We start from the raw sequence: 24,332 nt of genomic DNA, 5'->3' as shown, positions 1-24,332 counted from the left end.
GCCCCAGCTCTTTCTGGGCATCTCTGCCAGCCTGCCCCAAGCAAGTCCCTCTGGTCTCTGGAGACCCAAGTGCTGAGATGCAGCCACCTGCGTGGCCATCTGGATGTTCTTTAAACCTGAGGATCCTGGGACAAAGCACCTCTTAAAAATCAAAAGACTTTGTTTTTTTCTTTTTAATGCAAATAATATCTAAACTTAGGAAAGGAATAAACTTGAGAGAGGAAGAGGGAGAAAAGAGACTAAAGGTCTGCAATCCCTACTTCTGTGTCCCATAATTAACCAGAGTTAGATGGTTTGAATCTTTGGAGACAAAGATACATTATTATTCATAATAGAAGAATATCTGTAAACCTCTTAAAAATTTATATATGATTTTACTCCACCATGCCTTAGGATTTTATTTTATTTTTTATTATAATTTTTTATTAGGATATATTCATTATACAGGGGGGAGGGATTTGTAGTGACAATTCCAATTAGTCTTATATTGTACATTATTTACATTGCCCCATCATCTCTCCCTCCCAGCTCCCTCCCACCCCACTTAAAGCAATTGCAATAGGTTATTTAGTTCTGTTTCATATAGGTGTATGAAGTCCATCAACCATATACCATTACCTTAATTTCCTTCCTTCACCCTCCCACCCCCCACACTGTTCCTATTTTACAGTCCTGGTTTTCATTATTAATATTTGAGTTGACATTCAAATGAGTGTCTCATTGTATGCCCTCTGTGGGTGTGCTTTACTTTGATCTGTTCAATCCCTTGGAATACTTTCTCTTACCCCTTTACCTCCCAACCCCCCTTTTTCAGTAGTTTTCAGTAGACATCCTTATAGCCTCTACCTTCACATCGTATGGTATGTGATATTACTGATGCTCTATCATACTCTTTTTCCTTTCTCTCTTTCCCCGAGTTCCATAGAGTAGATCCACTGTTAGAAACATGTTCTACTTCTGAGTTTGTATATGTTTGTTTTTGTGTATGTTAATTTTGTATCCTGCTACTTTGCCGAAAGAGTTTATGATTTCTAGTAGTTTTTTGGTAGAGTTTTTGGGGTCTCTTAGGTATAGAATCATGTTGTCTGCAAATAGGGATGGTTTGGCTTCCCTGTTGAATTCCTTTTACTTCTTGCTGTTGTCTTATTGCTCTAGCTAGGCATTCCAAAACAATATTGAATAGAGTGGAGAAAGCAGACAGTCCTGTCTTGTACCTGACTTTAAGGGGAACTGTCTCATTTCTCCACTTAGTATGATGTTGACTCTAAGTCTGTCATATATAACCTTTATTATGTTTAGGAGCATTCCTTCTATTCCTAGTTTCTTCAGAGCTTTTGTCATGAAAGGGTGTTGGATTTTGTCAAAGGTTTTTTCTGTGTCTGTTGAGAGGATCATGTGGGTTTTTTCCTTGCTTCTGTTTATGTGCTGTATTGTGTTTATAGATTTACGTGCATTGAACCATCCTTGCATCCCTGGAATGAAACCAACTTGGTCATGGTGTATGATCTTTTTGATGTATTGTTGAATTCTGTTTGCCAATATTTTGTTGAGAATCTTTGCATCTATATTCATTAAAGATACTGGTCTATAATTCCCTTTTCTGGATACGTCTTCATTGGTTTTCAGATTGAGTGTAATGCTGGCTTCATAGAAAGAATTTGGTAGTGTTCCTTCCCTTTCTGTTTCCTGGAAAAGTTTGAGGAGTATTGGTGTTAGTTCTTTTTTAAAGATTTGGTAAAATTTGGCCATGAATCCATGAGGTCCTGGGCTCTTCTTTGTAGGGAGACTCTTTATTGTTGCTTCAATTTCATTGCATATAATAGGATGATTTCGGTGGTTAATATCTTCTTGGTTCAATTTTGTTTGGTTATATGCATCTAGGAACTTATCCATTTCATCTAGATTTTCCAGTTTACTTGAATGTAAGTTTTCAAAGTACTCTCTAATGATTCTCTGGATTTCATTGGTATTTGTGCTTATGTCCCCTTTTTCATCTCTGATTTTATTAATTTGGGTCTTCCTTGCCCTTCATTTTTTCATGTTGGCTAAGGGGTTGTTGATCTTGTTAATCTTTTCAAAGAACCAACTTTTTGTTTCATTGATTCTTTGTAAAGTTTGGTTTTGATTTCATTGATCTTGGCCCTGATCTTTATTATTTCTCTCCATCTCCTGGTTTTGGGTTTGGTTTGTTTTGTTTTTCTAGGAGCTTAAGGTACATCATTAGTTGTTTATATGAGAGGTCTCAGTTTTTTTAATGTAGGCACTTATAGCTATGAACTTCCCCCTTAGCACGCCCTTCACGGTGCCCCTCAGATTCTGGTATGTTGTATTTTCATTTTCATTGGATTCCAGGAATTTTTTGAATTCTTGCCTTATGACTTTGGTCACCCATTGGTTTTTCTGCAGTATGTTGCTCAGTCTCCATGTTTTTGAGTATTTTCTGGGCTTGCTTTTGTTGTTGAGGTCTAGTTTTATTCCATTATGATCTGATATGATGCAGGGGGTTGTTTTGATTTTCTTGAATTTGTTGAGACTTGCTTTGTGTCCTAAAATATATTCTATTTTGGAGAAAGTTCCATGAGCTGCTGGAAAAAGAATGTGTATTGCCTGGTTGTTGGGTGAAATACTCTGTAGATATCAGCCATGTCTATTTGGTCTAATGTGTGGAGTAGCTCTGACGTTTCTTGATGGATCTTCTGTCTAGATGATCTATCTATTGGTGACAGTGGGGTACCAGGTCTCCCACTATCAGTGCATTAGCATATGTCTGTGCTCTTAGGGCCATTAGAGTTGTGATTTGTGTTTTTTTAAATATAGATGTGTGCCCCTGTGTTTGGTGCATATATGTTAAGGACTGATAGTTCCTCTTGATAAATTGTTCCTTTCATTAATATGAAGTGACCTTCATTGTTTCTTCTGATTGATTTTAGTTTGAGGTCTACTTTGTGAGATCTGAGTACAGCTACTCCTGCTTGTTTGTGGGGTCCATGTGCTTGGAAAACTTTTTTCTACCCTCTGACTCTAAGCCAGTGTTTATTTTTTTCAGTTAGATGAGTCTTTTGTAAGCAACATATGGTTGGGTCTTGTTTTTTTATCCATTTTGCTATTCTGTCTCTTGATTGGGTCATTGAGGCCATTTACATTCAGTATTAATATTGAGAGGTGTCTGTTGTTTCTAGTCATTCTTGTTTCCCTGTTGTTTAGTTTTACCTATTCCTTGTTTACTGGTCTGCTTGCTCAAAAGGGTTTATTCTTTCTTGACTCTTCCTTTCTCACTCTAGTTTCTTCTGTATGCAAAAGTCCTTTAAGTATCTTCTATATTGCTGGCTTGGTGGTTGCAAATTCCTTTAGTTTTCCTTGTTGTGGAAGGTTTTAGTTTCTCCTTCAATTAGGAAGGATAGTTTTGCTGGGTAGTATAGTCTAGGTTGACAGTTGCTTTCTTTCAGGGCCTGAATTATGTCTTTCCTTAACCTTCTTTTGTTTAAAGTTTGAACTGAGAAATCTGCTGTTATTCTAATGGGTTTGCCTTACATGCAACTTGTCTTTTCTCTTTTACAGCTTTCAGAATTCTTTCTTTGTTCTGTGTACTGAGTGTTTTGATTTATGATGTGTCTGGGGTGTTTCTCTTTTGGTCTTGATGGTTTGATGTTCTGTAAGCTTCCTGCACTTGGATGACTCTCTCTTTGTTGAGGTTAAGGAAGTTTTCAGCTATTATTCTGTTAAATAGGTTGTCAGTGTATTTAGTTTGTATCTCCTCTCCTTCTACACCCATGATTTGTAGGTTTGATCTTTTCATGATGTCCCAGATGTCTTGCATGTTCCATTTGTATTTTCTTAGTATTTTTTTCATGATCTTTTACTGTTTGGTCTAATTCCTCTACTTTTTCTTCTGTTCCTGGTACTCTATTTTCAACTTGCTCCACTCTGTTTGCCAAGCTTTAGATTGTGATATTTATTTGGCATATTAAGTTGTTTATTTCAGATTGATTATTTTTCACAGTTTGTATATCTTTGTTGATTTCCTCTTTCATATCATAGATAAGTCTTCTTAATTTCATTCACCTGTTTGTATTTTCTTTGAGCTCATTTAACTGTTTATTCACATTGTCTTTGAGGTCAGATACTAACTTTTGTTTCTTCTTTTAGGTCATTAATCATTTTTAGTATTTTTTTTAATTCATTACTTGATAGCTCTTCCTCTACACAGGTGTTTGGATCTTTAGTGGTGGAATTGGCTTTTGATAGAGAACGGTTGTCTTGCTCTTTCATTCTGTGTTCAGATTTATGCATGTGGAGTTGTTTTGGGTGAGGGTTTTAATCCCTTATGCCCCTGTAGTTGGGGTTTTGTGGGGTTTTTTCTCTCCTGGTGCTTCAGCAGTGTTCCTCAGAGAGGGTTATGCTGGATATGTTACCCCTTGCGGGGCTCTTGTTGTGGTGCCAATTTCTTCTTTTCTCCCCTCAGTGAGGGGGCTGGTGTTCCTGCTCTTTGATGGGGGCTCAGGGGCTCTCCTGCAGTCGTGGTAGGGAGTGTTGGTTCTCTGTGCACTGTGGATGGCAGGCCTCCTAGCACCAGCAGGGTAGTGGATTGCCACTTGGTGGAGGAGCTGGGATTCCAGCTCTTGGACAGGAGAAACTCTCCCGGGAAGAGGGCCTTACCGCTGAGTAATGGAGCCTGGAGCCACATGGCAACTTTAGGGGCAGGAGATCAAGAGTGTTGACTTGAGAGTCATTCTGTCCATTCTTCCCGTGGTTAGTTGTCTCTCTATTTGCAGATTCAGAGAGGGCTTTGCTTCTCGCTGGTTATGGGACCCTGTGGGTGCTTTTGGGGTCCTCTGATCTAACTTTCTCAGGGTAGTTTGTCACTGCTGGACTATAGGAATGTCAGCAGTCTGCCATCTTTCCTGCCAGCTAGGATCTTAAATTTAAGATACTAAAGGTCTTCACATAGCACCAGTAGAGCTCTACCTCTTTCTTTTTGTTTATTTCATTAGGATTATATAGACACATTTCAGTGAGATATTGAAATTCTGAGCTCTTAGGCATCTAGAGACATAACTAAAAGTAAATGACATGAACCTTGGCAGAATTGTAAGGAGAAAGGGTTGATCCACAGTCACAATGGTGACTTAACAAAGCTTCCCAGAAATGAACATATATCAACAGGCCAAAAGAAAGGAATAATGCCATAGGGGATTTGAACCATGCCATTAAGGAGTTTGAGACACTCAGCCCTCAGCAATTAGGAAGTGCACATTCTTCACAGGCTCACAAGGGACCTTCGGAGCACCTGGTGTATACATGGGCTGTAAAGGAAATCTCTCAAGCAGTAATCTCCTTGCAGATGTCATTGCTGAAATGGTTTTGTGTTTTTCCTCTATTTCTTTCCTGGGTTCTACTAGCTCCTTTTTCACATCTGCTGTTTTATGACTGCCGGGATTCTGAATTCTTTTATTTTTGAATTACAGTCTTTCCTAACTGTAATTGCTTCATAAGGATTTCTTTTGCTTTCTTTCATTTTTATTTGTAATTGACACATAATGAGTGTACATATTTACAAAGTACACTGTGGTAATTTGATTCATGTACACAGTGTATAATGACCAAATCAGGGTACTGAGCATATCCATCACTTCCAACATTGTACCGCATCTTTGTGACGGGAACATTAAAAACCCTCCTTTCTTGTTGTCTTGAAATGTACACTAAATTATTATCAACTGTAGTCACCTCAGCTTTCCTTTTAATTCATGGAATGTTGGATTTAATTTCATCTGCCTTTGTAGCATGGCTCAGGTGGGTTTCCCCATTCCAGGAAGATTGGCTGGCTCCTTTTCCCCATTTGTGAGTCTGTCTTTGCCTGACTCCTAGCATATTCCACAGGACTAATGTGTCCTGCTTCGCTTTTCTCAGTAATGCCTAATGATGTTGGAGACACGTGTGCACATCTGTAATTTGCGTCACCCATTGTCTGACTCCCCAATTTAAGAGGGAGGGCTTTGTGTGTACTTGACTCCCAGGCTTATCCCCATTCACTAAATCATTACCTTATACATAGCTGTCACTCACTACATATTTGTTGAATAAATTCACAGAAAGCTGCAGAAAACAGATGTGAGATTGAATTGGTCATTTGGAAATCCATTTATTAAGGCTTTAATACATTATTACAGGAAGCGCAGAAGCCAGCAGTGTATAGGAGGAGTCTGGTTACTCATACATTTTCCAGCTCTCTGTCAAAATAATCATTTCCATTCTGAATCCTGTGTGCTAGAGCAGGAGGGGGATGCATGCTTAGTGCTTATTTGCAAGGCTTTGCACCTTGGGGCACTGTTAGTGGAACACAAAGTGACTCTTCCTATATCGGCACTTGGCAGGATGCTCACGCTAGCTGATCTAGCCATTCTGTTTCTAAGGATTTCTCCCATAAAGGAGCCAGTGCAGTCTGCAGGGCCATGGGGATGGTGAGATAAACTTCAATAGCCATCAATCAGTGTGAGTCTTACCATCAGTGCCAGCTCCACACAACCTAGGGGTGTCCAGGATGTGCCACTGAGATGGAAGAAGTGCTGCAACCCACCTGTATTTTGTGTTCATCCAAGTGAAAGATGAAATTGAGCTTCACTGGTCTTTACTCTCAGCATCAATTCCACACCAGCACTCACCAATGGCCTGGTAGACATTGAACTTCCTTCGTGTCCTGGGGAGGTCATTGGACTCCAAGGGATAGATAGAGCCAGGTGTAGTGGCACACACCTATAATCTCTGCCACTCAGGAAGTGGAGGGAGGAGGATCATGACCAGCTGGGGCAAAGTTAGAGACCCTGTCTGGAAGACAGAATACAAACAAAAGGACTGGGGGTATGGCCCCCAATCCATGCTTGCCTAGCATGCTCAAGGCTCTGGGTTCAATCCCCAGTATATCACGTCCCTGTGCCCAGTTGGTTTTCTAGATCATTCTCTATCTTAATTTCATGTCAGTAAACACATAAGCAGCCCCTAGCCACCTCAGATGTGACCTTTGCTCTTCAGGGTCACCCTGGCGGAAGGAGCAGACACAGGACCTGCAGCACGTGCTAGAGAAGGTGGACCGGGAGATCCCCTTGGTGCTGGTCAGTGGCAACCATGACCTGGGCAACATCCCCACAGCTGAGACCGTGGAGGAGTACTGCCGGACATGGGGAGATGACTACTTCAGCTTCTGGGTCGGAGGCGTCCTGTTCCTGGTGCTCAACTCCCAGCTTCTGTTTGATGCCTCGGCGTGCCCAGCACTGAAGCAGGCACAGGACCGCTGGCTGGACCAGCAGCTGAGCATTGCAGGGCAGCGCAGGTGCCAGCACGCCATTGTCTTCCAGCACATCCCACTGTTCCTACGGAGCATCGATGAGGACGACGACTACTTCAACCTCACCAAGGCCGTGCGGAAGGAGATGGCAGACAAGCTCAGCAAAGCAGGTAGCCTGAGATCACAGTGTGGGTGCAGAGAGGGTTCTTGCTCCTCCTGCAGCTCCTCCTGCAGCCCCTCTGCAGCCTGACAAAGCGGGGAGAGGATGGGGCTTTGGGTGGACCTGGGTATTGATCCAGCTCTGCCAATACTGGCTTTGTGGCTGTCGACAGGCTACCTAATCCTTCCTGCCTCAGTTTCTCTACCTGTAAACAGGTGTAGGGGTAGTAGCTATCATAGGATGGTTGAAAGGAGTGATAGAGAAAAGACCTGTGAGGGATTATGATACCCCCAGCCTGCCAAGTGTAAACTGCTCACAGTTAAAGGTGGAGGTCCTGCAGCTGGGGTTGTGATGGTGTGGGTCTGAACATGGCTGTAAGTGCCACAGGTGATGGGAAGGGCAAGAATGGCTTTGCTTATTTCTTGGAAAGCAGGAACTGGTTCAAGGACAGATGATCCTTAAGAGGTAGGCTTCCCACCAAGAGTCCTCACATGTAACCAACAAATCCTGGAATGTGGCTTCAGTGGGCAGGGCCTGCAGGTCTCCTGGCTTTGCTTTTAGTGGGTTGGATTACTGTTCTCTTCTGGGTCAGGAGACACAAAGGTGTGTAGTCCAGTCTCGCTGCTTAGACTTGCAGCTGATCATACATGGGACCCACTCCAAGTGAAGACACCCCATTTTTTAAGGTAAGCCTCAGCTTGTGGTGGCCTCCTAGTACCAGCCCAGGCCTCTGTCCTCCCGGGAGCCTCCCCCGAGAATGTATGACAGGCTGCTTCCTTGAGTTACCAGAGGCTTGGAAGTATTCTAGCTTCAACTTCTGTTCAATGTGTTGTCTTGGTCCTAATTCCTCCTTTCATGTCTTTCCAGAACTCACTTGTATCAAACATTTCTAAAATGTAAATACTTTGATTTATTTGTCGTGGGGAGCGGGTAGAGGTGGCCTAACCTAGGGGTGAAACTCCTTGAAAAATCAAATCTTGCTGCTGTTTTCATCTCTATTAAATGTGTTTGCACTGACTTGTGAAAGGTACAATGGCCCTTCTGTACTTTTGAGACATTTTGCAAAAAGCTTGGAGACATTTCCCAACTGTCCCATGGAAACAAAGTTGGAACACATCTGTTAAAGGGCTTTGAAATTTTCTGCCATGCTTGCATTGGTATAGAAAATTGTACTGATGCCAAGGAAGCAAAGTGTCAGGATGGCATGAGCTCCACCATGGAGACTGTTTTGTAACCCAGAACTGAGCCAGGAAGACAGTTACCACCACTGAAAGTGTTCCTTTCACAGCACGTGATAAATGATGCAAATGGCATCCATCCTGACTGTTCATTGTTCTCCCTTCTCGTGGACCAGTTCTCCATCCTAAGATGACAGAGTAAATGCACTAATCAGGCTTCCTGAGGGAAGCCTGCTTACCACTCAGTAAGTGCCCCAGAGTGGACTCTGTAAGATTAGGGACCAGGACTGTGGTCACAGCCAGAGCTGTGTGTGTCTGCAAGGTGGACTTCAGTTATCCCAGCTCACCAAGGCAGGTATCTGTAGCCATAATGCTGATTGGCTCATTTGAGCAGGACATTTGAGCCCCAGCCATTTGGCAGCCGCTACCTATAGCAGAGCTACAGGATAAACCAGACAGAACAGGACTTAGTCTCCATTTTCCACTTTTAATGGCACCAGGCCCTGCTGTTCTAATGTCTCTGTGTTGGGTAGGAGCTTCCTTGCCTGGGGAACTCTAACCCTTTAGCTCTAACTCCTCTTCAAATGACACTGCCTCACCTGGGTCCTAGTGGCAGCTTGAAGTTGGGCTTGCTGTTCCTCTCCTGCCCATTCTTCACCCAGCAGCCAGAGGAACCTGCAAGTCCATAGCCAAACCCTCCTGGGCACTTCCTTCCCCTAGGACAAGGCCTACCTCATCGCCTTATGTTTCATGGAAGTCTCCACCTTCTCCTCCAGCCTCCTCTATGTCACCTGGTCAAACCCATGCAGCTTTGACTCCTTCAATATGAAGCTCTCATCCCACCCTACCCCACCCCACCCCACACACTCTCTAAGTTCTCTTAGCTTCACTTGATCCCAGCACTTGTCAAATAAATTTACAAGTGTTGATATGTCCAAATCTCCCATTAGACTCAGTTCCAGAGCGCCAGGGCAGTGCTCTGCCCATCTGCACTCGGGAGGCCTGACTCAGGAAGGAAGGGAGGAAGGAAAACCTGGGGCTTATACCTGTTGCCCTCAGAGGCCAGCTGACATGACCTATGCCAGGTACAACTAGATCTAGCCTGGGCTCCCACAGAGCTCCCAGCACAGCCTCTTGGGATCGTCCATCCCATTTGCACAGACTTCACATCACAGGGAAGGCCACAATTCAGTCCCAGGGAAAGCCTCCAGTTTGTCTCTGCCCTTATCCACTTGCTAGCCTTCCAGGATCACTCAGCAATCTGTTTCTTTCTCCCCAAGTGTCCCCTTCCCACCTCTTCCCCAGGTTCCACCATCAGGCATGAGAAGGTGCTTCTCTTTGGTTACTAGCCTTAGGATCTTCACCTAAACCTGCTTCACCAGAAGGAACCAAAGAGATGGGCACCCTTCCTGCCAGTCCGTTTCATTGACTGCCAAACCAAGCCCTTGGCCTCATGACCTTCAGACACAGAACAAAGCTAGTGTGACTCCAGGAAGATCCCATTCATGTGTGGATGCAGCTGCATGGGCTGCATACCCTGTTGGGTTGGGGACGAGAGGCAGGTAGTTGGGGGTAGGGGACTGTGCATGCTCCCAGCTCAGAATGCAGACAGTGACTAGGGGCACAGCAGTAAAGCCTGAACTCATTCTGGAAAGCCAGAAGTTCAAGTGATATTTTGTAAAATTCATTAACTTAAAGGCCATGATAAAACTGGGGTGACAGTGGTAGAAGGTCTTTAACATTGCCTCCAGCTTTTTTCCCACAGCAATGTTATTCCCTAATACTATTTCAGTCTCATTTATCTCCTTACATGAAAATGCCAGTAATCAAAAATATGTCAGAAGCTCATCAGACAGTAGCTTTTAATTATGATAATTGTGTTGTTATAAAATATTCTTTTAAGGAACATTCATCCTCAAAGCACCGTGGAGGTAAAGCCCTGCTTCCTTCCATGAGTTTAATGAATAATTCTGAATCATTGTGTGGGATGAATAACTGATTTAATAATGAGCACCAACAATCGTCTCCTATTGTTGCATTAATTTCTGTAAATGGGATGAGGTAAATGGGGAGAAAGGACTGTCACCATACAATGGACCACCCTGCATGTCAGAATGTGCTGTGATCCGAAAAACAAGAGCTCCAAGCTTAGGTTTCCCTAGAAACAGGTGCTTCCTGTTTCTGCTTCTGAAACATGATTTTAAAAAAAAAAAAAAAAAACCCTTCTTTGTGTGGTACAAAATGTTGTCAGTAACTAGGGCAAATAAACAGATACCAGGACAGGGCAGGTATACAGATGGGAAGCAGCACCTGTCATTTTTCTGTCTTTTTCTTCACTTGAGGATAATCAATTTCACCACATCCAAGGGTTGTAGAAATTGGTTTTCCCCTTAATTCACCTGACGCCTAGTTGGAGTCACAAAGACAGATAGTAGGTAATGAAATCTTGGTGGAAGCTGGACCTGGCCCCCATTCATCCCTCAGACCTTCGTTCAGCACAGGGTTAATACATAACCCAGTTATTACAGGTTGCAATTTAAAAACCCAGTCTTCAAAAACAAGTCGAGCTCTTTAAGTGTCCGTGCCTCCCTTGATATCTCGACACCTTTTCTGTTTTCCATTCTCAACCTAGAGATTAGAGCTGTGTATTAAGAGCCCCGAGCAGATTTGGCAATTATAAAAAATACTAATATGTTGATCTTTCCTATAAAAGTTAATAGGTAATTTCATAGAATTAGAGTTTCATCTCTCATATTTATGCTTTTAAAAAAATTATGAGAGAGATTGAGATCTTAGCCTATGGCATGGTTTTAGAATTTCAAAGTTTTAAAAAACATAAAGGTCAGGTTCCCAATGCTCACTTTCTAAGAAGAATAAAACATCACCTCCTCCTCTAATGGCTTACTGAGTGGTATTGGAATTGCTTATGTCCTGATTCCTCCAGGAAATGGGGTCCCAGTTTTATTCACTACCATAAGCCCAGCCCTGAGCTGAGACTGTCCCATAGCAGCCCTTCAGTAAAGAAATACTGGTAAAATGGGACCACAGTAGGCTTGATTCACATGTACTTAGTAGCATCCCAGGTAATACCCATATCACCTGTGGATTGGTGTTGGCCAGCTGATTCTAGCTGGGAAATGCGCTGCCTCTAGAGCAAGGTCCACAGACCTTCTCCTGAAAAGGATCAGGTCATAAATATTTGGGACTTTCCCACCCCGTGGCAGCTCCTTAGCTCTACGTTAGTGTGAAAGCAGCCAGAGACAGCACACACTGGGCACAGCCATATTCTAGTGATACTTCATTTACAGAAACAGATGGTGAGCCTGCTGGCTGCAGAGCTCCCACGCTGGGCTCAAGTGAGGCTTTTGCCCTCCCTGACACCTAGCGCACACTGTATTACGTCTAATTCCAGCTTGCTTCTGGCAGCCCCGTTGTGGCAATGGCCTGATCACTGAGGGGGTCTGTCCACAGCACGCCTCCTCTGGTTCTCAGGGGACGGTGTGCCTGAGGCCCTCAATGCAGCTGGGGGAAGAAATGGGATGGGAAGGTCCATCGGGACTCCTGAAATGTCTTAAGACTTGGATGTTTATTGAGAAAACATAACTAACTCACCAATCTAAAGATAAGCATTAAGTATCGTTGGGATGCAGCTAAGGGAAGACTTAGGAAGGTGGTACAGTGAACTGGTGTTTGGGCAGGTGGAGGGGTGTAACACAGCAGGTAAGCTCCCAAGCCTTGGCTCTGTGCAGACCTGCATCCTGTACTGTGGTGTGCTCTCCTAGCTGAATGGCTGAACATCTTTCTGTTTTACTCTTCTTCTGGTAAAATGAAGTACTTATGGGGTTGTTGTGAGAATCAAAGTGACACATGTATAGAAGCACCGTGCGTGGCACTTAGGAAGCTCTAAGCAAAGGATTATTTGTTGTTATGTGACCCTGAGACTCCACAACAGGCATTAACTATGTGGGTGCTTCCCACTGCAGGCATGCAGGCTCCCTTCTCTCAGGGCATGCGTGAGAATCCCCAGACAACAAGAGGCAGGTCTGCTTCCAGGACTGGCCTGCAGTTTGCTGACATCACTTTGCAAATTAAAAGAGAAAGGAATTACACACCCTGCGTATCGTGCAGACTACAGAAAGTGGAGATAGACAAAAGCCTCTTGGCTCCTGGGATGCCCAGGAAGAGAGACTGCTTTGAGTCCCTGACTTCTCAGAACACAGTTATTTTTAGTTTTATGAAAGGGTTACTAGTTTCAAAGAAAAGGAACCATCGAACTAGATGGAAAGTCCCTGTCAAACTTAATGACAGAAGTCTATGAGATTGAAAGAGGCACAGAAGATAGGCAGGAGATGGATTTATTTGGGAAGAAGCCCTATGGGAGGGAGTATCTAGCCAAAGCCAGAACCCAAAATAAACATACCCAATACCTTTCTATGTACTTTCTACCTGTTGACCTTTTCTTTGTAACTTGTGTTTTAAAATAACTTTTATAAGAATTTTAAATTTAAATAAAGTTGTTTTTCCAATAAAATACTCTACTGGCCTTATATTTTTAATATATAGATCCATGAAGAAAGGCAATCTTAAACTGTTTATCCATACAATAAGCAACTTACAGACACATTTGTTAATAGAGCCAGTTATTATTACTTCATTCATTACAAAATGAAACAGATTAAGGTTACTGTTCATAAAATAATGCCTATATTTTAGTTGGACCTCATTGACATAAGAACCTTGAAAAACTGTTTTTTCTTAAAAGTAGCAGCAGAAGAGGTGAGGAGAGAAGAAAACAGAAGCCTTTAATTTTTTACATCTACTGTTGTAAGAATCTCACTTAAGATGTTCATGTGCACCCATGTGCAAAAGGTTTTCAGTTAGGCATGCCATAAATGTCAATTTAAGTGTGCACAGATTCAAGAGCTCAAAAATTAAGTGGCCATGAGACTATTGGTCAGTTACTTCTAAAATTTTAGCAAATTGGGATGTGCCCCATTCTGTTCTTTTAGGACTCATTTAGGAGACTCGGTAGCTGAAGCAAGAGTCTACTCTAGGAAAGTGCTTTGAATCAGTCTCAGTCTCCAATAAGATTTGCCATAGCTATCAGACTTTAGTCTCTAACATCATTGTACAAAACAATTACATTAATTCCAAGTGTACGCTTAGATATTGAAGGCTTAGGTTTACCTCTAGAGGGTGTTTTTTAAATAATCTCTTAATAATAGTTTACCTTGAGCTACAGTAACTTTGTTATTAGCCAAACCTTTAACATAAATTTAGGGAGCCTACTCTTGGGTGTAGGGTTGGCATCCCATATCTTCATCCAGACAAAGGATATGGGATGCACGAATCCACCATCTTATTTTATACTAAAAATTTGTGGTTTTTTAAATTAGAATTTGTATGTCAGGCTAGGAAAGGGGCAGACTGTTTTGGTAAAAAGGATTATGTCTCCATTGAAACTTGTGATATCTGACTATCTTAGCAAGATAGCCCTCAAGACTTAATTTTAGGCAAGGGACATTTCATAATAAAAAAATCCAAATGCCTTATTGAATCCATAGCAGAACTTAGAAGGGCTGCCCTTTTGCCTTTGAGCTAACCTGGAAAACTGAGATTTCAATTTAAAATCCATGGGGCGTTCGTAGGAGATAAAGAAAATGTAGAGAATTGAGATTCCCTGTTTGGTCCCTCCAGCCTGTGCACACATGAGGCTGAGGGGGTTAGGTCCATAACCCCAACCACTTGGTGCCTTGGCCAGGAGAGTGGACAGGCCAGCCCAGGGTGGTTGCCTGCAGCAACCTGGATATGACCTGTTCCCTCTTCTGGCCTTGACATGTCTGCGGTGGGAAAACACCCCATCTCAAAAGTAAGACTTAAAGGAGAAAACTGTTAGTAGAGGGTTTAGGTAGACTTAGAGGCTTAGCACTAGGTGGAAGACCAGAAGTTCAGGACATTTATGATGTGTGGTTGATGACTGGAGCTGCTTTTCATCTTTTTAGCCCTTGGATCCTGTGAGTCACTCAGGTGGCTGAGAAGACTGACCATGTGACTTGAGCAGGACTTTTCTTTCCCTTTCTCCTTGTCCATTTCTGTCTCTGTTGTCCTCTCTCAGATGGCCAGTCCAGGAAAGGAGACAGGAGCAGGCTATGGAGTGGGAGGCGTGAAAGAAACCTCCATCATAGCTGAGACAGATTTAGAGAGAGAGTTTCGAAGTTACCTTATGTTGTGAGTTGAGGGACGAGGAAAGGATGACATTGAGCTGGGTCAAAGTCAGAGGAGGAGGGACTTTTTTTAAGGAAAGACAGAAATCTGAGGGGGATTTTTCCTTTAGGAGGAGAGTATGATGAGGCGAACAAGATTGACAGAGAGAGGGCCTAGAGCAGAGATAAGCAGAGGCCTAGATTAGAGGGACTGTGGACCATGTCCCATAGCATTGGAGGAAGTTTTTGAGATCATGCTGAATTTGGAAATTGAAGATGTCCTGTTTGTTGGGGTAGACCTGTTACAGTAGATGACTTCTTTGAGACCCAGGGTCTGAAGGTTTTGGAGGAGACAGCGCAGTAGACTGGCCCATTTTTGGGGAAAAAGCAGTTAGTAATCTCCGTAGTGGTCCTTCCTGGTAGGACAGAGTTATCAGAAGGCAGAAACGTCCTCACTACCAACTGACAGTCCATGAGGCAGTTCACCTGGATTTTCCTAAGCATCCTTAGAAAAGAGCAGGTGAGTCCACCTAGTTGGTGGACAGAGGGAGTCTCTCACCCTGCTAGGGCTTCACCATGGTTGACAGTAGGACATCCCCAGTAGGTCAGGCAGTGAGAGAGAAACCTGGAAGGAGGGGAAACTCACCAAAATTTGAAGGCCAGTGACAGATGGAAGTCCAGTGATGGGAAACTGGTCCCTGGTGGAGCCATCAAAGAAAGGAAAGGGTGAGAGAGATCAAGTGATGAAAAGGGAGGGAGAGGAAGCAGGGGATGGGGGAGGATGGCTCTAGTCTTCACTCAGGGTCCTAGAATGAATGTAGGGAGGGCTGCTACTTGTCCGCTGCTTCCTAGGTTGCAAGACCTGAGAACTGATCCTACAAGCTCGGTCCTGGGTTTTGGCACCATCTGTTAAACCGAAAGAAGCTCAGAATAGAGAGGCAGGAAATGGCTCAAACACTAGCACAGGGTTTATTTGGGAAGAAGTCCTGCGGAGGGGAGCATCCAGCCAAAGCCAGAACCCCACTGCCACTTACAGACTTAGAGTAGATGTAGGGGAGAGCCCTGAGGGGAAGTTTTGCTGGGTGGGAAGGTTTTTCTGGGGTTAACAGTTGTCCTATCATGGCTATCCTTTTGTTAATCCTAACAAAGTTGAGTATTTTTTAAAGCACATGCTTCACCATTTAATGTGGTTGTAAACAAGCTTTGAATGCATAACTTCATAGTCAGATTTTTCCACACCTAGCAAACGTGCCTAGGAGACACCAGCAATTGTCTTAGAATGCCCTCTGTTTAAAGTGCATTTTTAAAAACTTAGCTGGGTGGTTATTCTTTAATCAACTTTCTAATAGCAATTGACAAAACAGTCCTTTTTTAAGCATCTGTAGAGCCCAGAATTTCAACCTGGGGAGTCTTACCCTCTCTAATTATTCTCTAGCACTTGCTCGTACATTAATTTTCCCAGGTTTGGTCTGTCTCATGCTGTGATCCATTCATCATAAAGCATCGTGCTTTTAGTCATTTGATGCCTGTGTCTCATTCGCTGTAAGCTTAGATAAAAGACCAACTGCCGGAGCTACATCTGGTATGAAGTGATGGATTCTCTTCTCACTTTGGAGGTATCCTTAACAGTTAAGCTAATTAAAGTTAAAATCAAGTCCTGATTGTAAATATTTGTAAATTGAGAATCTGGCATTGTGTGAATGTGTGCTGCTGATTCCCAGAGTTAAGTCAGCATTTCTTCACTCAGCAAATAGCAGGAGGCTCGTGTGAGGCCCTGAGGCCAGGGCTTGAGCAAAACAGGTAGAGAAAGTCCTTTTCTGGAGTTGCAGATCACTCTTAGATTAAAAGTTAAAAATGTTGTTGAAAAAAATCTCACTGCAACATTTCAAAAAGGAACTTCTGGGGCCTGGAAAACAGCAGTGTTTCAGTTTATGAAGTCAAAATATTTTATAGTCGTGTTTTAAAAATAGCAATTAGTGTCATTTTGAAATTAGCCCAGAGTCTCCTTTGTAAAATCTCCATATCCCTAGTATCGTAGTCTGTTTTCCGTTACTGTAACTGAATACCACAGGCAACGTCATTTATAAGGAATAAAAGTTTATTTGGCTCAAAGTTCTACAGGAGGGGTGTTCAAGATCAGGTGGCCACCTCTGATGAGGTCCCTTCTGCCAGTGAGCAGTCCCCACACAGCGCAGGTGTCAATAGGATGAAATGGTGGCATGGGTTTGGGTGAAGACATGCACCCCTCAGCACCTGTCTGAGAAAAACACTCTCACTTCCTCTATTAGTTCAAGTTACTTTTCATTGACTGGACTTGCCTTCATTTAAACAGTACAAATCTAGAACATTGCTGTGTAAAATAAGCTAGAAACTGCTTTGATGTCATTGCCTTTTCATTTAAAAACAATGTTCTCAGGCCAGATGTGGTGGTTCATCCCTGTAATCCCAGCTACTTGGAAAGCGGAAATAGTAAGATAGAGATTTGAGACCAGCCCAAGAATAAAGTTAGTGAGACCCCCCTCCCCATCTCAACAAATAAACTGGGTATGGTGGTTCACATCTATAATCCCAGCTACTCTGGAGGCAGAGGGAGGAAAATAGTGGTCCAAGGCCAGCCCAGGCAAAAGCATGAGACCCTATCTGAAAAACAAAGCAAAAAGGACTGTGGTTGTGACTCAAGTGTCTAGCAAGTGTGAGTTCTTACCCCAATACCACAGAAAGAAAAAAAAGAGAAAATTGTATTTATGATTGATGTGAAAGATGAAGAGCCCTGAGGGCCAAGTGTGGTCCTGCATGCCCCTCGTCTCAACCCTGAAGATGCCTCATCCGTGTCTGTGGTACAGGTGAGGAGGAAGGCCCTCCAGGCCTTGTGTCTGTGAGAGGAAGGGAAATGACTTTTCTTCAGTGTCTTCCTTTTGCAGGGCCCTGTCCTGTGTGCAGTTGAAGTCCAGGTGGAAGAGGCCATGTTAGGGCAGGCTGCCCACCCTGCCTGGAGGGCCTAGCGGTCTGTGGTGCCACTGAAGGACCAAGAAGAGGGCAGGAGATGGACAGTCCCCTCAGAGCCACAGTACTGCTCACTCCCGTCACGCTCTCCGTCACCGTGGCTTCTACAAACAGCCCCGAGGGGCTGCTGTCTCCCCACTGTACTGACCCTCAAGCTCAGGTGCTAGAGGCTGGTTTTTGCAGGTCACAGGCTGAGGCAGGGCAGTCCCATCAAGGTTGGTAAGATAAGCCAGCCTCTGGACAGAGCATCGGCTCTGGCAGGTGATCCGTCCTGGTAATTATTGCTATTAATACCATCATTAGTGCTGAAAGTGTTTTAACTGACCTAACGCTAAATGAATTGACGCTTAAGGGCAGACCTGTTTTCCCTTTGGTACCGCTGACCTAATGTGGGGACTGGAACCCTGGTCTTTCTCACAGTGAGGGTTCTGCCCCTCCTCTGCTAACTAGACTGAGTCCTGTGTCCCTGTGACAGTGGCTGCACAGTGTCCCCAGTGGGTACTAAAGTTCACAGGGTGAGCTGCTTTGTTGAGAGTCAACCTTATTCTGCGTCATTTAAAACACACTGAACACGACACCAGTATGATAACACTGCCACTTAAGAAACACGACACGACAAGCACTGTTGCTCTGCTTTTGTAGACAAGGAAACTGAGGCGCAGGGAGTCAAACTGACTTATCCAGCCTGGAGGCGACCAGGCAAGGCTGGGCTCTGCCCTGGCTCTGCTCAGCATCGTGGTAATGAGCAGAATGCACCTAGGAGTGAGTGTTGGCAGCTGGAAGGAAAGAATGCCACACCTGGGTGAGGTGGAGTCCACCTCCGGGACCCTTTCACTTGTTTCCTCCAGGAGCTCTGAGGGAAGGAGCTGGTCCAGCCAGGGAGGCATGGCACCCCCAGGAATATGAGTCCTGCGGGGGTGCACGCATTAGCTGAGGATTATGCACCCCAGAGAAAGCTCACTTGGAATGGAGACCGTAGCTCCAGAGGATTATGCACCCCAGAGAAAGCTCACTTGGAATGGAGACCGTAGCTCCAGAAAGAGGGATTGAAAAAATAACAAAGGTGGGTCTGAGACACGATGTTGAGAACAGAGACAAGGTTGGCAACCAGTTTGTCTCAGCTGGTGTTTGGTGAAATGCCAGCTCAGCCTGAGCAGAGAGTGGGTCCATGTGGACTTGGCTTCCATGGCCCAAAGTTTCTGAAAAAATTCTTGGTCCGTGCAAAGAATTTGGCAGCAGCATTATTAAGGTCACCTGTGGATTTCGCTGGGTTTCCTAGGGCTCTGCTTATGAATGTGTCAATAATTCGATGATTAGCTTCCCAGGATCTGGGGGGAGGGTATGGTACATTCACTCTGCCAAGCCTTTTTCGCCAGTGACCTCCCCAGTGTCATTTCCATCCGCTGTATGAAATCCTGCACCACAAGCAGCGTTTTGAAGTCTCTCATAATAACAGTGCATTCTGTCCAGCCGCCCAGGTTCAGGGGTTTGAGCAGGGTCTTGGTTTATAAGCAGTCCCTTCATGAGCGTGTTATTAAGAACTGCCTTCTTCATACCGTCGAGATCATGTGACGTGAGCATTTTGGATGCACAAGGTTATGTCATGCAAAGCATTATCTCATGTTGTTAAAAATGTCCCTGAACTGCTGCTGCGTTGTGCAGAGACAAGATGTGTTCTGTTAGCTTTTTCTTCCCCTGCCATGGGACTGGGGATTGAACTCAGGGCCTCATGATACTCTACCTCGTGAGCCACGCCCCGGCCCTTTTGCTTCTAGTTTGTTTTTCAGGTAGGGGCTCACTGACTGCCTGGACTGGTGTCCGATAGTGATCCTCTGCCTCCACCTCCTGACCAGCTGGGATTGCAGTCATGTACCACCATCCCCACTTCCTTTAACTCTTGCCATTTTTAGACATTTAGGCCGTTTCCACTGCTCTCTGGGATCAATACTACTGCCGTGAACTTTGTGTGGAAAAAAGCCTAAATCTTAAAGCTGCTTGCTCATCTTCCTATCTATGGAACTGATGCCTGAGGCTGGTCTTGGTAAGGCCACATGTGGCCGCGTCACATTTTGCTGAAGAGATTCAGCATTGTGCCTGGAGCTCTTGGCACTAAGGGTGCGATGTTTTGTCAGTTGCCATCTCCATCTTTTCATCTCTCAGTCTATCACTCATGTTGTCTGCATGTGAAACAAGGACAAAGATGGGTGAGTACTGCCCTCACCCCCACCTCTGCCCCGCCCCCCAGGAGGCGCAGAGCCTAGGGGAGAAGTCGGGGAAGGGACAGACTTGCCCCCAGTGTGGACACCACAGAGGGGGACAAACTTCATGATGCCTTCGAGATCTTTATGTTTTCAGTTTCTCTCGCCATAAATACATTCAAAGATGGGAAGGCTCCTTTCTTGCTCTGTTTGGCAGAAGTATGGTTCCTCTTGATGGATGACCTGCCTGGCACCTGTGACCCTGGACGACCTCCATATCAGCGGCATTTCATGCCTCTGTCCTTCCTTTCTTCTTCCATTCATTTTTTCCTCCTTTTAATTCATAGCAACCTTACCATCATGCTTGTGTCTTGAAAAATCAGTCCTTTCAGTGCCAGTGTTGGGTCACCTAAAATTCACTTAACTCGCATTTGCAGGTAGCATCATCTTGGCCAAGCCCACCGTCTGTCTATGGCAAAAAGAAACCTTTTTTGTTTTCTCCACCAGCATACTGAAGTGTTGGGATCCAGTACCTGGTTCCTGTCTTCCTGTCAGGGCTGTGGAATGGCACTTCTTTTTCTCTTTTTTTACCCCAAAAGTTCTTTGTTTGGTTTTTATTAGTGTGTATTAATTGTACAAAATAATGGATTTCATGGTATTTCCATACCTGCATATAATGTGCTTTGCTCATATTCCCAACTCTTAATCTTTCTTACTCCCTTTTCTCTTCCTGCATCCTTACTCCCTTTTACTTTCATGACATCCCCTCCTCCACACCCCACATGTGCTACTTGTCTTTCTGAGTCTGGCTTATTTCATTTAACACGACAATCTCTGATTCCATCCATTTTCCTACAAGCAACCTAATTATTTTGTTCTTCTTTATGGCTGAATAATACCCCATTGTGTATAGATACCACATTTTCTTTTCTTTGCTTTTGTTTGTTTGCTTCCTTGCTTGCTTGCTTGCTTGGTGGTACTGGGGTTTGCCAGGCAAGTGCTCTACCACTTGAGCCATACTCCCAGTCCATTTTCTTTATTTATTCACGTACTGACCGGCACCTAGGCTGACTCTATCACTTGGCAGTTGTGAATAGTGCCACGATAAACATGGGTTTGCAGATATCTCTTGTGTGCTGACTTCTATTCCTTCAGGGATATGCCCAGACATGGTGTAGCAGGATTATATGACAGTTCTACTTTAGGTTTCAAGGCTCCTCCATCCCAATTTCCATAGTGGCTGCAGTAACTTACATTCCTGCCAACACTGTGTAAGAATTCTTTTTTCCCTGCCTCCTCAACAACCTCGTTGAACTCACCTACCTCTTGGCCTAACTTCTAGCCAGGCCTTGCTGGTAAAGCCTAGAGCTTCTGATACAAAAGAGACTTTAGCTATAATTATAATATTTCTTTTTTAAAAACAGTGAAAGTAGATCTTACGATATGTTATCTCTGTGCAATAGCAATATGAATGTTACATCATTTTTGTACTCATCTGTATCTTTTACATTTTTTAAATATGAAAAAAAGAATAATAAAAAGAAGTCTTGGTCAGGGGTTGGCAAACTGTTTTTGCAAAGAACCTAATAGTGAAAGTCTTAGGCTTTGTGGACCATGAGGCAAAACTGAGTGTCTTATGCAGGTGTTTACATAAACCTAACTGTAGCCAGGTAGAAATGTAAGAAGTATTCTTGGCTCCCAGGGTGGAGTAGCCTGGCCACCCCAGTCTCAGTACTTCAGCTCCATCATGATGACATGATAAAGTGAGCCTTCAGTATTTTTCCCAAAATTATGGACATCATACCTCTTCTGACCACAAGGACAGGGCCACCATCTAAATCAAAGACAGCAAGAGATCTTTGGTTTTGAGTAACATGTTTGAGGGGTTTGGTAGTTCACACTCTGCCTCCGATGTGTGTTGTCTGTTTCCAGGCTGTCATAGAAATGTGCCTAAACTTCACTGAGCTACCCTCCCCATCTCTGTGTCCTTCCTGCTCTGATGAAGAACCACCTAGGTGCTGCCTTTGGATCCGTGCTGGGTCCTGGAAAAGCAGCTTCACAGGGCAGAATCAACATCAAGATCATTGACCAAACAATACTTCCACAGACTCTTACTGATGTTACCCCAATGAGGAAACTTCCCAGATTTCCTGGATAACAGGTGAACTCTGTTTGTAAGAGCTTCCAAAGCCAACTTTTATAGTGTTCAAAAGTGGATTACTGGTCACCCCAAAAGGAAGTTCCTATTCTAACAAATACAAGGTTCAATAAGGGCCTTTGGGTTCTACGAAAGAGGAAGCTGCAGTGTGGTTGGCTCAAAATAAGGAAATTCTGTCATATGAATAGAAGGCCACAGGTGGTCAGAGTTGACCAAAATCTCACCCAGCTTCTTCACCCAGAATCTCTGCCCTCTCTGGCTTGACTCTTGCTGAGACTGGGTTTTCTGCAGTGACTACAGTTCTGGATGTTTCATAAAGACTTGGAAACCCCAGAGACAGAAAAGGGGAAACAAAGTCTTTTCCAGAACCCCCAGCAATTTCCTCCCAGAGCTGGGTCGCAGGGCCCTTCCCAGCCCCTTGGCAGCCATAGAAGGAGAATTACCATTGCTGCCTTGACCCTGGTTCTGGGAAGGAAGCCTTTGACCTCCTAGAGCTGGACTTTTCCCAGAGCAAAAGCAAAAAAGAAAGGGAAGGAAATGGATATTGAGAGGCAACCAGCAGGGTCTCCCAAGGCAAGGAAGGAAGTTCACACCTAACTTCAACCACAGCACTCAGAGGTGACCCCAGCAAGAGATGTGAGTCTGTGCCAGGATTCAAAGACATCACCTCAGAAGCCCTCAGCACCCCATGGGGGATCTGTTATCAGCCACTTTTGGAAACTGAGGAAACCTGCTCAGGGAGATTGTCATGTAGCATTTAAATAACAGATGGGATTCCAGATCAGCACTCACTCCGGCATCACTGCCTTTCATCTTCTTGTTAGTAATGTCGGGCCTCCTTCTGTCAGGAATGTAGTAATCCTTTGATAAAATCAGAACATACTAGAACTCTGCGGTCCCTTAGATTATATTGCCAAAGAGGGGAAATTGGGTTTCCCCTCTAGGACACCTGGAGCAGAGAAGACAGACTGGATCACAGGAGGCCAGGCAAAGGTGAATACTACACTGAGGATGGAGGGGAGGGATGGATAGGGAGGCTTAGACAGACAAACCAACAGGGTGGGACAAGTAGACCAGGAGGGGAAAGGAGGAAGGAACTCGCCCCTGGATCAGTTACTGTGGGTGCTGGGCAGTTAAACCCACAGGAAGAGGGGTAGGCGTGGCAGGGGAAATGGGCTTAGTTTCCAGCACTTCAGGAACACCAGAGAGAGAGGTCCTTAGAAACACAGGACCTGGCATGGGCTAGAAATGACTCAGAGTCAGTGGCAAATGGGAGACTGAAGTGACAACAGAGCCACGGTCACCAGTGAGAGAAGAGACAGGAGGAAAAGGATGTAGATGGAGCCCAGGGAAGGCCATGCAAAGAGCTCATGGAGGAAGAGGACCCAGGAGCAGAGTCTCAAAGCACCCAGGAAGGAGAAGCTTGTTACATTAATTTGGCTAATGTGTTCTTTAAAGGATTGTTGCCTGATGGGAGTTTTGGGTTTTTGTTTTTGTTTTGTTTCTTTCATTTTTTTGTTTTACAGTGATTGAATTTAGGGCTTTGTGCCTGCTAGGCAAGCACTCCACCACTTGAGCCACATCTCTACCCCTTTTGTATTTTTTGCTTTAGTTTTATTTTCAGATAGGGTCTTGTGTTTTTGCCAGGACTGACCTTGGACTCTAATCCTCCTTCCTACACCTCCAGAGTAGCTGCAATTATAGATATGTACCATGATGCCTAGCTCTTTTCCCCAGTTTTTAAAACAGAAATGGACTTAATCAAGGTGCTGACATTTCAGTGACTTTGGTCCTCCCCCTCTGCCTTCCCTGGCTCCAGGCAAAGAGAGGCACCTTCTCCCTGGCACATTTCATCCTTAACATTCTGTTATACTGTTCCTTTCATGGCTGGCCAGCACCCCTGTCTACCTCCCTCTAGTATTTTTGGACTGATTTCCAATTTGATACATGAACGTTCCATCAGTCAAAACAGTCTTTTTAATGAGCCTCTTGTCCTGACAGCTGTGTTTAAGATTGGGCATGGGAAGCGGGTGCTGGGAATTTAGAAGATTGTCCGTTCTGGACTGAAACTTGAATGTGCGCCCCACGCGCCATCCCCTTACAAGCCTGCGTCTTCTTTTAAAAATAAAGAGGAAATTATGAATAGCGGG

General features: G+C 44.2%; 1 protein-coding gene across 7 annotated transcripts in view; it reads left to right on the top strand.

Moving 5' to 3' along the window:
- The window catches only part of Cpped1 (calcineurin like phosphoesterase domain containing 1), a 114,150-nt gene that overhangs the window by 75,259 nt on the left and 14,559 nt on the right, over window positions 1-24,332 (top strand). For 6 of the 7 annotated variants that reach the window (XM_074059567.1, XM_020167241.2, XM_074059566.1 and 3 more), the window contains one exon: window positions 7,030-7,452. The exons of the other annotated variant lie outside the window; for it this stretch is intronic. In XM_074059567.1, the coding sequence (XP_073915668.1) occupies window positions 7,030-7,452 (423 nt within the window). The remainder of the gene's footprint in view (window positions 1-7,029; window positions 7,453-24,332) is intronic. 7 annotated transcript variants of the gene reach the window in all.

This window comes from Castor canadensis, chromosome 17 (genome assembly GCF_047511655.1).
Source record: "Castor canadensis chromosome 17, mCasCan1.hap1v2, whole genome shotgun sequence".
Classification (NCBI taxonomy): domain Eukaryota; kingdom Metazoa; phylum Chordata; class Mammalia; order Rodentia; family Castoridae; genus Castor; species Castor canadensis.
This window is presented reverse-complemented; position numbering and strand designations above follow the sequence as displayed.